The 15626-nt window shown below is 36.0% G+C and overlaps 1 protein-coding gene across 6 annotated transcripts in view; it reads right to left on the bottom strand.

The window, feature by feature from the left end:
- Positions 1-2942: 2942 nt before the first annotated feature.
- USP45 (ubiquitin specific peptidase 45) overlaps positions 2943-15626 on the bottom strand; it is a 54083-nt gene continuing 41399 nt past the window's right edge. For 5 of the 6 annotated variants that reach the window (XM_020892340.2, XM_020892343.2, XM_020892341.2 and 2 more), the window contains 4 exons: positions 14161-14258; positions 10992-11078; positions 7738-7891; positions 2943-7183 (listed from right to left, as the gene is read on the bottom strand). In XM_020892340.2, the coding sequence (XP_020747999.1) occupies positions 7053-7183; positions 7738-7891; positions 10992-11078; positions 14161-14258 (470 nt within the window). In that variant the 3' untranslated portion in view covers positions 2943-7052. The remainder of the gene's footprint in view (positions 7184-7737; positions 7892-10991; positions 11079-14160; positions 14259-15626) is intronic. The other variant, XM_070450062.1, reaches the window with a different exon arrangement.

The following is a 15626-nucleotide window of genomic DNA, read 5'->3' as shown; positions in this document are numbered from 1 at the left end:
TCTGTAATTATACTTGTTTGCTAGTTTCCGTTAACATTGAAACAATTTTCTGGTAGGTTTTTGTTGTTTCCTTTGAATTCTTTTCTCCAATTGCCAACATACTGCTTAGCATAGAGAAAGTTCTCCATTTGTCCAATGAGAGAGTTATTAAATACCTCACGTTTGTGCCTTCTGCCAGTTTAATGAGGCACCCTCTGCAAACAGTTTGCCAGACCAGGAAATGAGTTTTACATTTCCCTCACCACTTTCATCGAGGATTTCCCTGTCAGTTTATGATCTGAAGAAGACATCAGGCACATTGAAAATATGGGGCATCAGCTTACAGGTTATTTGGCATACATAGGAAACTAATATTGGAGACTAGAAACATGGGATTTTTATGCAGTGGTAAAACATTTAATGTAACTATCACACACAATAACCTGGGAGGCAGCAAATAACTGAAATTTGAGCAGGATAAGAAGTTGAAAAATAAGTGTGTGTTGGGTATTACTGGATGCATTTGGCAAGCTATTATTAAAAACGAGTGGAGCTCAGAGAGCAATGGTTAATTTGTAAAGCTGAAATGAGGGAACAGGGGCAACCAGAATTTGAGCCTCATATATTTGTGATTTTCAACTCCAAGCAGTAGGAGATAAACATTAGAAAGCCTGTTAAATGACAAGGGATCGTTAAAACTCAGCCTTGCAGCAAAGATCATACCTAAGGCTGTAAACATCATAGTTATTTGGAATTTTTCAATTAATTTTTCAATTAATTAGGGTAATCTAATTTTTTTTCTCACTTGGGGAAAAAAATAATCAAAGGATGAAAATGTGGTTAAGAGGATGGCTCTCCCATCAAAGCTTATAGACAGAAGGTACCTGCCGTAACGTCAGGAGAGATGTATGGAGGTAGGAAATCAAAGAAATACACCCAACCCAAGAACTACTTGTCTTAAAAAAAAAAAAGTGGTATTGGCATGTAAATCTGACCAGGAACAAAGAGGTTTTACTAAACTTTTAAGAGTTGTAGTGAAAAAAGAAACCAAAAGCCTTAGCTAACAGAATTTGTGACTATTCCAAACTTTAAAACTTCAGCTCCCAAATATCTAGGAAAAGACGCGAAAAAAAGCTGTGCAACTTCCAAAGATGTCATACTCCTCAATAGCCATTCAAATGTAACCAAACAGTGACGTCTGAGTCACAGAGAACAATGGAGAAGGGAATTCTTAAGAGAATAGGGGAAAGGGCTGATAATGAACATTTCCCATACCCAGGGTAATGACAAGTCTCCACTCTTCCTCCCCTTTCTGAACGCGGATGTTTATTGTGGTAACAGTTCCACTGGCTTCACCACTGTACAGTAAGTGTGAGGATAACAGAACATACTCGTTTCCTGGGTCTCCAGCCTGACCAGTGGGAGCAGCATTCAGACCTGACATAGCACTTTCAAAGAGCCTGGTTTTGGAAAAGTAGATGGTACTCTGGGGCTTATCTCTTGAGAAGACAGTCACTGTGCTCCACATGCAGAAACAAGAGCTGAGTATTTGGTGACCAGAGGGCAGATTCTGAGAGACCTCTAGTGCACTCACAAGCCCATTCGCCTTTTCTTCAGAGCCCTGGGAGACTTCACTCTTTTCTACCCATTCTTCCTTGCACTCAGACAGGGCTGTGTGACTACTTCTGGTCACCGGGGTGTGTGAAACACATCGAAAGTGAAGAATTTAATTGCTTGTCCAAGAGATTTGGTGTTCTCTTCCTCTGCCGCAGTGAAGAGGCCTGGTGTTCAAATGACAGAGCCAGAACGCAGCGAGTGAGGGTGATAGTCACCAGCTGACAAACAGTTGCTTCTGCAGATTGTCTAGATTCTCAGTGGACTTTGGGTGAGGAAAAAATAAACTATTTTTTTCCTCAGTGCACCTGGATTTATTAAGTTAGAAATAAACTTTTAATGTGATAAGTCATTGTTACTACAGCATAACCTAGCCTGTTCTAATACATATGGGGATGCAGACAGTTTAGATATTTCTGCTTGAGTACAACTTTAAAAATGTATGAAAATGGCTTCAGGGAATTCCCTGGTGGTGCCATGGTGAGGACTTCACACTTTCACTGCTGAGGAGGTTGGTTCAATCCCTGGAGACTAAGATCCCACAAGCCATGTGGCACAGCCAATGTTTAATTAATTAAACATCTCATATAACAAAATGGTTTTTAAATGGCTTCACAAGGTCCACGAACCTCTGAAATTACATACAAAAATCTGGGGCACATATTTTTCTAAGAAAATATAAATGTCAAAATTTCCCTTCCTAGCCTCTCTGTTGCCATCAGCAGGAGTGCAGAAACAGCCCAAGAATTAAGACCTTCCACTTCCTCCAACATTGATAGCTTCTCTTTGGGACTATCAGGACTAATACCATCCATCTTTTATCCCTAAAACATCCTTTATCTCATGGAACTTAATTCCCATATGGCTCTGTGGCTAATGCTGCTTGATTTTTCTCTGTATCATTTAACATTTGAAATATCTTTTCCTTAATTTACACTCCTTAGAATGTCCATTTCCTCACTTTTTGGAGTGGTCAGTACTGTATCCCCAATGCGTACCACACAGCAGATATTCAATACTTATGAAGGATGGTCTATAACATTCAATATAATCTCAAAGAGCTTCGTGTCCTAAAAACAGTTAAATGAAAAAAGGCAGGCAAAATATTTCCTAATGAATTATTCTGCCTAAATAACTCAAACAGTTTGAGAAACATTTGAAAGGATGAAGGCTCACCCTTGTTACATACTGCAATCAAAATGAAAGAGGCCCGTGAGATATTTTATTTTGAAATAATAAACTTCTGAAAATATGAAGGATATTTTAAATATAGCTAAGTAAGCTGATACAGTGTTGATACACAAAATATTCTGTCAATAATGTGCATTGAAAAGACTCCAGGACCAGTCTTGAAACATAAATATGAATTTAATATTTATTTTGCATGTTTATATAGTAAAATCAAAATAATGTTCCATAAGTTACATTGCTATTTTCCAAAAACACTGTGGAAAAAGATAAAATAGTAGGAATGATATATAATCATTATTGCTTAAAATTAAAAATATAGTTATCTATCTTTTAAATAGATTTGAATTGATGCATTTCTACATGAACCAGAACATTTTAAATATCTAAAAATAGTCTTTCTTAATGCAATAGATAATAAAGAATCACATTTATTGTATACATCTGACTTAGCCTTATTTCTTCAGGTAACATGCAGACAAATTATGAGGATGAATTTAATAAAAGTAGGCAAGATACTATTTTATACCTCAAAAATAAGATGAAGTTGATACATTTCACAGCTTAATCCTCAGGAAATTTTATTCAGATGCCATATAAAATCATTGACTAAAGTCACACATGCAAACTAAGAGCTCTTAAATATATCATAGTAAAATAGCTTTGTTGGCATATTTACAGTAAGAAAACAGGTATCACCTACTCTTAGAACTGACACCACTCTCCATGGCCATTCAAAACGGTGGTCTTTACATCAGTTTTAAAAACATTACATGACAAAATCTTAAATATAAACATACTCTGGTTATGTCAAAAATATTCACATAATTTATATATAGTCAAAAATTTATCATTTTAATATGGAATAACAAGGGAAAACCGAGGTTATATATACACTGTAAGCCAGTTTCTAAATAAAGCTAAACTCTCATCTTACTTCTTAAATTCATCTGGCCAAACACTATGGTAGTTGTTTTGAGGATCTGTAAACATTCTCACTGATTCAAACTATTTCCTGAGGTCATCTGAAAGCTACTGTTACTAAATTAGTTTCACAATTTAATACCCCTGCAAATGTGCTTTAGAAATATTCAAAATAAAAGCAAAAATTTAAATGTAGATCCATGTGTAACTTAACATACTTCCTCTATTACAAAAGCTATTTTTAGTCAATTCTTAGATCTCAAAATTAAATTTATTCCATTACTAGCAGACCTGGAAAAGCAAAGCTCTCATAAACTTCAGGCCATTAAAAAAAAAAAAACAAATTTCAAAATTAACTCATTTACACTGTGGAAATGAAAATAAAAGTTTCTTATTACTTCTGGAATAATGTCTAAAATTCACACAGGCCTCATTTGAAAACATGTTAAAATAGTGCCAGTGCAGTGCCTGACTCCGGGCTGATGTTAAATAAAATATATACTTAATGAATAAACATGAAGTTAAGCATAAAAACTACTGTAGTAATTGAGTACTGAGTTAATGTTCTGAAGCTACAATGTATCACTCAATGAAAAGTCACTCTTAACTGGTGTTCAGAATAAAGTTTAATAGATCTCCTAATTAACAAATATAGCCCTAGTTCATGTCCTAGCATCCTATCAATGAAAAAAGGAACTAGGCACTTTCCCTGATGCTTGTCCTCAGGGATTATTCACCATCTCTACTTAACTGTGTAATGGGTAAGCCAAGAGGAAACAGAAAAGAATGTTCATTTCTTCCCCTTCTTTCTTCTTTTCTTTCCTTTCCCTGTTTCTTTCCTTCTCTTTTTCATCTATCCATCTACCTATCAATGAAATAAGAAGCAGGTGACATCCAATGAAATGTGCATGCCTCTTAATGGTACTTTTCTAGGAAAAAAATGAGGCAACTTAACATTTACATTTGGGGGAGTGACAATTACATTTTGGTAAAAGATGGCTGACTTGAATAAAGCGATTTAACTAATAGTTTTCCAAAAAATTTCTCTGCTCTGGTGCTGAAGTCTTCAATATTAATGGATTAAAGTTAAAGAAAAAACCTTTAAACACTGTTTACCTTTTACAGGATACAACCTGAGTTTACAGGTTAACTTATATAAAGTTATATTTTTCCATCGTTTCACTGTTAAAAATCAAGGAGATCACTACTACTGAAATTTTGACAGCTTAAAAATAGTTTATGCAATGACTTTTTAAGGCTCTGAATTTCATATATTATCGTCTTTAACACTAATCACAATTCCATTCATCCATATAGCAAAAGGCAGTACTAATAACCTTGATATTATATACACTTAAATATTAAGAAGGGTCAGAATCTTGGTTAAATATTTCCATACATTATCTTATAGCCACTTCCTTAAGAAGAGGAGAATGAACTAGGGCCAGGCACTTATCCAGCACCTGCCTGTACTATCATTCGTGAGCACAAATGATGAGGATGCTTGAACCATGCAGTTATGTGTTTTTATTTAATAATGTAACACCAAAGTAGTCATTTTTTAAACATTTAAGCCTAAGGAATAGTAATATTTTCATGGCAAGTTTTGACAGCTTAATAATTTGTTTTCTAGGAGTGGGGGGAAATACCATCATTTTGCTATTAATTATTTTAAAAGAAAATCAGAAATATCAACTTAATGGTCCATTAAAATAAAAACAAAACCTAGTTGAACTTTCTAATGATGCTTAGTAAAGGCAAAAAGTGATCTCAAAACCCCAAAATCATGATTAATATTTATTGCTCTACAGAACTAGAAAATGCATTATATTTTCCTGTTAAGTATAAGAATATAATTCTCTATCATTTACAAATATGATTTGTTAATTTACATTTCAAAAGTATCCTATGGTCTCATATGGATTAACAACTTCTATTTACCAATTCTGCATGTAACAATTATCTATAAATACATTTTGATCTTGGTTAATCACCTGTAAATTATTCTCAACTCTACCATGAATAGGCTGAAAATAGTATATTGATAAAATATTTTAGTATTTTTCTAGTTCTCAAAACCTCAAAGCAATAAGCTAATCAATGTTATTTGTAAATCCCTATTACTGAAGTTACAGTGGTACTTTTTTATATGGTTGAGTCATATAAAAAATGATAAAGTCACTATGCCAACTGTGTAAATACATGTTACAAAAAGGGCTTCTTTCCCTGATAGCTCAGCTGGTAAGGAATCCCTTGCAATGCAGGAGACCCTGGTTCCATTCCTGGGTCAGGGAGAGCCCCTGGAGAAGGGTTGGGCTACTCACTCTGTCTTCTTGGGCTTCCCTGTGGCTCAGACAGTAAAGAAATCCGCCTGCAATGCGAGAGACCTGGGTTCCATCCCAAGGTTGGGAAGATCCTCTGGAGGAGGGCATGGCAACCCACTCCAATATTCTTGCCTGGAGAGTCCCTATGGACCGAGGGGCCTGGCGGGCTACAGCTCGGGTTCACAAAGAGCTGGACTCGACTGAGTGACTAGGCACAGCACAGAGCATGTTACAGCTGTGCTTCCCACACAGCCGGGCAATGTGCTGCTGGGTAGCCCTGAGATGCTTCTAGGTGCAGTGCTGCATGAGTGAACAACCTTTCTTTAATTTACACATTTATTTTAATACTTATTAGAAAAAAATATAACTAGCACATAAAATGCAGAATATGATCAAAATAAGACTATTGTTTAAAAAAGCTAAAAAATAAGGTTAAGAATAATAAACAATGGCACAGGAGATATATATACACACATATATAATATACACACACACACACACATGAAAACAGAAAAGTGGTACGTGACTCACATTTGGGAAACACTGTCTAAGGAACGATTTGACTTAGCCATTTCTGAATGCCTGCAGTAAGTCACATTATAAAGGAGTTAACTGTTGTGAATTCTGTTATTTTTTTCCAGGACAAATACGTTTTTAAAAACATGTGCTTATGTTTATTTTAAGGATATAAGTTTGAAAGCATTTAGTTTTGTTTTACTTTAGTTTTGTTTTTGGCTGCACTCCACAAGGTATGCAGAATCTTAAGTTCTTTACCCAGGGGCCCAACCCTGCAGTGGAAGCTGAGTCTTAACCACTGAAGCACTGGGGAAGCCCCTGAAAACATTTACTTTAAAATTTACTTTAAAAGGATTCACCAAAACGGTAACAATGTTCAGGAACATTTGAGGGACATGCTATTCCTACAGAAAAGACTACAAAGGCACATTGCATATTGTGGTTAACACTGCAGCATTTAAATAAAAGTGACCTAAATAATCATTATCACTACTAATTAACAGATAATTATAATATTCTTTCATAAAAAAGAAGGTATGCTTGTGCACTAAGTGCTCTTGATTCTGGAACCACCTGCACATAAGTGTCACTAACATGGACCCACTGGCTTGCTGATTCGCTATCAGGTTCTTTCAAACCTAACAAAACAAAAAGAAGTATAATTTTACAATAAGTATGTTCTGACTTTACAAGTAAGTTATCATTAACTATATGCATCTAATGTTAGACTTTATTGAGTAAGGCTGTTTGGGGTTAAACATCTTCCAAAATGAACTCTTTCAAAGCATTAATATTAAGAGCATTTAAATATCTAGTAAAATACTAGATAGCCTTATTTAAAGAAAACTACATTTACACTAAAAGAGAAAGAAAGAAATACATAGATGACTAAAGCAAATTTTTAACTCCAGCTCTATTCTGAGGACCTGGTATATCTTCAAAAACTACTGATACTGTTAAATAAAATGTTATTCCACTGCAATACACGATGACTTAACACCTTGAAAAACTGGGTGCCATTTCACATGATGTGAAGGGTAGTTTTATGATATTTAAGATTATCTAGGTACTCTTTAAGGTATTTCTCACTTAAAGTGAATCCACATGAAGTATCCATGAAAAAACTTACTTCTTCCAGAAAAAGAATAAATTAATTTGTTTTTAAGAATAAAACAAACTCAGGGTGGCATACCAGGTACATTTTTCTTTCCAGTGATGTGTTCCAGTAATTTCCTGGAGGGTGTTCTCACTTTCACGTAAGCGGTGTAGTGGCCTCCTCTCATTGAGCCACTATGCTCCACTACGCCATAGAGACCATAGAGAACTTTACCTCCTACACTGACATTCTTTTAGACAAAGAAAAAAACAATACAAGACAAAAAATTAGTAATATTTAGTGAAATCTTATTATAAGGGAAATTAAATCAAATGCACATCCTACTTAAAATAAGAGCAATTAACATTACACTGGGGTACTTGCCCATAGGCTGCTGCTGCTGCTAAGTCACTTCAGTCGTGTCCGACTCTGTGTGACCCCATAGACGGCAGCCCACCAGGCTCCCCCGACCCCGGGATTCTCCAGGCAAGAACACTGGAGTGGGTTGCCATTGCCTTATTCAGCGCATGAAAGTGAAAAGTGAAAGTGAAATGTAAAAACTTGACCTTTTTTCTGTTGCCTGGGCGGTCAGGAAAAAGAGTGCTCACATATGGGAATGCAAAAGAGTAGCTCTATTCAGAAAAATTTCATGTTATTTAGCTAAGCTACATGTGCATTACTCTTGGATTTATCAATCCCTTTTCTAGGACTTTATCTCATAGGTACCATGAGCAATATGTAAAAACACATGCACCAGACAAGTGATTGCAGGATTATTTGTGAAACCAAGAAACTGTAGACTCAAAAGTGCATAAATTGGGGACGGCTTGAATAAACTATAATGCATCCATAGAATAGAGTATTATGCTGCTTGAAAAACAGAGTGCAGATTATCTCTAAACACTGCTATGAAATACTCTCCAGGACACAGTGTTAATACGGTAGAAAAAAGGATACATCTTGTAAGCTATAATTATTAAAGAGGTGAGATATATATATATATAATAGATATGCACTTATTTGTTTATTTTTTAAAAATTATAGATGAATAAATAATAATTTGAAGAAATGATTATCTCTAAAGGAAGGAAAGAAACAGGTAGAACAAACATGGAGAAAACCTACAGTTGTTTGAATTTACCTTGATTTACACATTTGACTTTAGAACTACATAAATACTTATGTAATTATTAAACAACAAACAAATTTAAGTAACAATCCCTAAAAATGAAAATTTAAAAATAAAGCAAATGAACATCCAGTTGGTAGCATAATCACTCTGTAAGCAACCACAGGGGTCATGTCAAAAGAACCCAGGAGCCAGCCTGAAGAGGCTCTCAGTGGCCAGCAATGGACCCACCAGACGTGTTAACTATGAATTAAAAGAAGAGTGCAGTAAATGGAAACATATTTAGTGTGTTGAAATCCATGAATTCATAATGATAAATTTACTGATCACAGTCTGAGAATGATAGTAAATTCATTATTCTGAAAACTCGTTTAAAAGGGGGACGGAGAAAGAATTGAGCATTTATCTTGCCTTTTCTAAAAGAACTATAATGTAAAATAACTAAAGAGATGAAAGGAATTTCTCTTTATATAGAAGTATTCCAGTAAATAAATGAAGAAAGAGTAACAGGATACCACCATTCTGTAATTGTTAATGAACTCATTGAGCAACACTGGTTGCTAACATCACAGGAAAGTAAGTGGCATTATGTGCCACCTGATGAAAGAACAGAACACTCCCTATGAAACAGCCTTATCAGGGGTTGGGGTGGGAGTGGTGGGGTGGGGTGAGGATCCATTCAAGCTTCTCTTGAGCCAACTACCTATTTGTAGGAAATCAAGAGGATAAAGGAATAATCACCAAAATCCAAGCTCTAGGAAACTACCAGAAAGATGATCCAGTTTCTTCAACAAATAAATTGCAAGGAGCAGAGATGGGAGAGGGAAACTATATATTGAGAGGTATTTTTCAATCATGACATGTAGCCCTTACGTGGATATAATTCATCTCAAGAATTTATTAGACAATTGGAAATATGTATGCTAGAAGATAGAAAGTGGAAGTGAAGTCCCTCAGTCATGTCCGACTCTGTGACCCCATGGACTGTAGCCTGCCAGGCTCCTCTGTCCATGGGATTTTTCCAGGCAAGGATACTGGAGTGGATTGCCATTTTGTTCTCCAGGGGATCTTCCCGACCCAGGGTTTGACCCCGGGTCTCCCGCACTGCATGCAGACTCTTTACCATCTGAGCCGCCAGGGAAGCCCAGCAGATATAAAAAGTACTGCTAATTCTTTTAGCGTGAAAGTGGTATTGTGGTTATGTTTAAAAGGGGGGTGGTAATTCTTATCTTTTAGAGACACACAGAGGAAAAGATTTATGAATGAAAGGATATCTGATACTTGCTTCAAAATAGTGTAAGAAAAAAAATTAATATAAAAGGAAGAGATAGATGAATATGTGGACGGGGCAGGACTGGCCATATATGTAGGGTCTGGGGGCGAGAGGTTAATTTGCCACATTATTAAATTCTATGAATATATCAAATTCTATGAATACTGAATGTAAACAACTGGCAGAAAGTGCTGGTTATTCCACAGTAGATGAACTGGATTCACTGCAAAACTGCATTTAAGATATTTTTGTCTTGATTGATCAATGTATTGAGAATATTAAGTTCAATAAGTTTACGTACCACAAAACCTAGACTGCTAACCAGAAATGGCGAGCTGGACAATATGTGAGTTACCCCAGAACTGTGTGGTTTCCACACGGAAAGCAAAGTCATCAATTTCACCTACAGTTAGTTCTCACAGATAAGCACAAGCAATTATAAACCAGCTTGCTTTCTATGTCTGATTATTAAAGTATTAGTAATTTTAAATTTGTACTCAGTTGGCAAGCACACTAGTCTCAGTTACGTACATGAAATGGCATGAAAGACAATGCACTAGTACATTGGTTTCCAAAAGGGAAGAAAACTCTTCAAATGCTAAAACTACTGCCAGTTAAGCACGTCATTCACAAGGAATAGGAGAGGGCACAAAACCTGTTTATTTCTCTCAGCAACTATCTGACTCTAGCAGCATTTACAAGCAGCTGTGATCATGAACATCATGCCTCACTCATGCTTTATGCATTTCTTCAACTTATTCTGTCTCCCAAAGGACAAAAGTCATATTCAGTGTGTTAAATGTTGGATGGAAGAAGAAAGGGAGGAAGGGGACAAGAGAGACAGAGGGTAGGAGGAAGGGAGAAAGACATGGTCTAATAAACAGTACATAGGATATTCTAAAGCATATTATTTGCAAGACAATTAAATATCTTAATAATATACTATACCTTACAAGTAGCGGAACAGAATGGCGCCAAGTCAAGCATAAGTGGAAAATCTACATGTCTGTTTACTTTGCGAAGACCCAAACCAGCCTAAAAAAAAACATTGTCACAAACTTAATTTATAGATCATTGGGTTTGTTAATTTTAATTAAAACCAAAAGAGAAATCCAAAAAGTTCATCTCTTCATAGCTATTAAAACATCAACAATCCAAAACTGATAGGTGATCAAGTTCTCAATTAGGTTTCATAGACTTATTGCAAAGATCACTAATTTACATGGGTATTTTTACCGCAGACAATATGAAAATAATTACTTTCACTGTGCATTTCAACACTGAAAAATAAACTCAATGTGATTAAAGCTAAGCTATTGACACATATACTACCTAAAAATGTACTCAACTGAAGAGTCAGGAGTCTGGTGTTACAGGCCTGACTCAATGACTGGTTAACAGTTAACTTGACTCTAGACATAGACAACCTTATCTAGATCAAGGCAGAAAATGGGTATAAATGGGTTAGATTAGGTCATTTTCAGTTCTAAAATCCAGTGATATTCATTCATTAAAAAGAAAAAAGCCAGAACACTCAAATAATTTTATCAATAAAAGTAAACATTATATATTACATAATTCAACATGAATCCTCATGTAAGAAACTGTACTTCTTTCTCTATTTTTAGTATCCAAAGGCAGACCTTGAAAAATGTATATTTGCACTAATAATAAAAATTTCCTGACAGACCATCAAATATATTGGATAGGAAACTAAAAAATAAAAATGGACTCTTTTTAGAATAAGAAGATACTTGAATCTGAGATGTTTGGGTAGACAAAATTAATACATATGCAACCTTTCATGAAAAGCTTTCATGACTTACTTCAATGACTAGTCTTTTTATTTGCACACTAATTACATAACACTTACTACAGATCATTGCCTATTTCTTATCTTTCTTTAAAGAAAAAAAAAAACAAAACTTATTTTTTGACAAAATATTGCCAGTGATTTGTATTTTCAAGTCATCTTTAGGAGTCTTAACCTGATATCAGACATGAAATTATGAAGTCATATGTCAGGAAAAATTAATCTGTATTCAATTTGTTTGCCTCCTTTTTTTCTTATCAGGTGACATCTATAAAGCGGCTGATAACAGCAATGTCTGAGATCATGTCAGGCTTAAGTGTCCTCCCCAAATAGTACTTTGCTGTTGAAAAATTAAACCTTAAGAGAGGAGACTTCTATCAACACTGTTATAATCTTTGCCATTTTGGACAGGCTAAAAGGGGAATCTCACTGTCATTGTATTTTGCATTTGCTTTGCTAGAAAGAATGGAACTTCCTTTCACATTTTCTTGGAATTTTTTACTTCTATGAACTGTCAATTTATGTTCTTTACCATTTTACTATTAGAGTCTCGATCTTTTTCTTATTGATCTTTAAGAGCTCTTTATTTATTTTCAATATTAATCACTTGCTATATTTGTGACAAAGAGCTCTATCTTGTTGAGATTTCTCAGGTACTGCGGATGTTTCTAATATAGAACTCTAAAATTAATATGAGGAAATAGGTTTTCAGGGACACAAGAAAGCTAGAAGAAGAGACACTGCTTAGAGATTCTGATCCCCCTATTTCACAGTTCCAGGGAATGAGAACGTGGCTTTGCAGACATTACATCTAGCCTGAGATCAAGAAGGGACCTAGACGTCTATAAAAATTTCCCTGTAAGGGCATGAATTCCTTCTGTAGGTTGTTCCTAAAAGGGATGCAAGTACCAAATATAAAATAACAGTGGTATATCATTCTCAAATCCGGCATGACCCTAGCAAGTTCACACCAAGTCCCTGCAGATATACACCTTCCGTTTAGCATTCTGATGTACTGTAATGAGACACAACACATTTGCTTCCGCTTTCCATGGCCATGTCCACAGAGTTTCTCTAAGGTTGGCTATAGAAAATCAAGAACTTCATCTAATTTCCGTGGGTAGGGATGGAGATACAGAGAAAAATCTCTTCCAGTCCATCTGTGGCCCACCTGAAATGTTGCAGATAGATCATCAAAGCTTTCCATCTCTCGAGATTTCTTTCAAGGGTTTTATATTTAGAAAATTCTTCACACAAGGATCAGGATAGTAATTTTCCTGAAGTTTTCTTCTAGACTCAATAATGTTTCATACAATTTTTAAAAATCTGTCTGAAAATAGTACTGATATCAACATTTATGGTCTAGAAGGAAGCTCTAAATTTTTATTTCAAAAACCTTTCTTAAGTCCTTTAGAGAATAACCTAGCCTCCTTCCCAACTGATTTGAGATTCATCCTGTATCGTAACAACAGACTTTAAATTGTACTCAAATTTACTGACAATTCTGACCACAGTATTTAATTATTAAAGTTTCTTCTGGAGAAACTTTAAAATCATTTTATCAAATGCAAAAAAAAAAAAGAGAGAGAGATAAGACATTAAAGTATAACCAACTGGAGAAAAACTTTTAAAAATAGGTTCTCTCCCACTAGAGTCCTAGAAAAATGAGGTCTGCCTTGTAGCCCTTTTTACAACTAGTCCCAGCCAAACACACTCAGCCCAAGCACTCTTCTCCATTGGGATAAGACCTCAGAAAGCTGTGTGTACCTTGTTTTTTCCTGCTTCTAAGGGTTCCTTAAAATTCTATTTTCCACTGACACAAACCTATACACACTCTCTCTCTCTCACACACACACACCACTGAGGTTCCTACCATACCAGCTAAATCTTCAAATATTGTGAATTAGACAATCTTATTTAGAAAAGTCTTATAAGCTATCAGCTGAAAGAGGTAAATCTCACAAGAAAATTTTTAAATTCAATAAATTACTGTCTAATCCTTGACAGTAAAAGACTTGTGTGTGTATGCTGAGTTGCTCAGTTGTGTCCAGCTCTTTGCGACCCATGAATTGCAGCCTGCCAGACTCCTCTGTCTATGGAATTTTCTAGGCAAGAATACTGGAGGGGGCTGCTATTTCCTCCTCCGGGGATCTTCTTGATCTAGGGATCAAACCCGTGTCTCTTGCATCTCCTGCATTAGCAGGTGGATACCTTACCACTGTACCACCTGGGAAGCCTTACAAGACTAAGGGCTCTGCAAAACATAGGATGAAAATATGTATAGGGCTACTAAAGAGAATTTACCTGATGAAATCTTTTAAGATGGAGAATCAGGATAGCTGGAACAGCAGAAATGAGCAATTGCTTCCTGGCATTAGTATAAACCCCTTCTGCTTTCTTTTCTGCATAACAGACAATATAATAAATTTATTTATAAATTACATATTATACATTATTGCCCATATAGTACAGTAAACATTTAAACAGAAGCATAATACCACATTTTTGAAAATGTTAAAAAAAGAAATTAGACTTCTGATTACTGGGAGCCTCAACTCAATCCTAAAACTCCAATAATACGAAAGGAATTTTTAAGGCACACACTTGTGAGGACAAAGAATAGGGGAGCTGACAGTTGCAACACAACTCTGGAAGCTGGAGAGCTGGTAGACCAGATGTGACTTATGTCAATGCCTTCCAGTCAAACACCACCAGAAACATACCTGCAGTTGAAAAAAATGGGTCATCACTCACTGCAGTGAAAGGAGATCACGTATCATGGGAACGATGGGACATTTCCATAAAAGGTTGTTACATATGTAAAACAGCTAGCCAGTGGGAATTTGCTCTATGATGCAGGGAACTCAACCTGGGGTTCTGTGACAATGTAGAAGGATGGGATGGGGTGGGAGGTGGAGGGAGGTTTAAGAGCCAAGGGACATATGTATATCTATGTCTGATTCATGTTGATGTATGGCAGAAACCGACAGAACATTCTAAAGCAACTATCCTCCGATTAAAAATAAATTAATAAAAAACCAAGAGGTTGTTAGAAAAGACTTGTGCTAGGATTTGAATATGGCCAATTGCATATTTAACTTGGATTAGTATAAGCTGGCATTTCTTCCTCTCCCATCTAGACATTAATTTTAATGTATTAATCATATTTTCATTCTGATGCTTTCACATCTGGGGTCTTGCTGACACTGGAAAGGGCCTTTTCCAGAGCTAGCTAATGCCTAGATAGTAAACAAATTAAGTGTGCCTTTCATATGTATTTCCAAAGCCCTTACCCAACCACCTCCTTTACTGGGCTCTGATACTCTAGGTCACTACTCACCTGCCCTACTCACACCAGCGCCAGGTACCAGACCACTAGAGACAGCCCCTATGCCTCAGAGCCCAGAAATTATTCACTTCTAAACCCTTCTACCCTGCTTCACCCATCCCTCCCCTCGGCAACCATCATAAAGGCACTGGCCTGCACGTCCCCCCGCTCTCTCTGTCTCTTGCCCAGCCCTGGTGCTTCCCCTTGTGGCCCTGGGTGGCATGTCTTAGTGTATCCCCTCCTCCTGGGAGCTACACTTAAGTAATAAACTACCTCTTCAGTGGCAATCATCTCATCTGTTAGGCTCACTATACCCGAATAATAAAACCTACATTAAGAATCAGAATTTTTTCTTCATTTAATCAAGGCTAGAGGTACACCAAAAATTTCCTACTTGACAAATCAACCTTTTCTACTTTTCTCTTGTCAACAAAACATAGTT

This window comes from Odocoileus virginianus, chromosome 19 (genome assembly GCF_023699985.2).
Source record: "Odocoileus virginianus isolate 20LAN1187 ecotype Illinois chromosome 19, Ovbor_1.2, whole genome shotgun sequence".
NCBI classification, from domain to species: Eukaryota; Metazoa; Chordata; class Mammalia; order Artiodactyla; family Cervidae; genus Odocoileus; species Odocoileus virginianus.
This window is presented reverse-complemented; position numbering and strand designations above follow the sequence as displayed.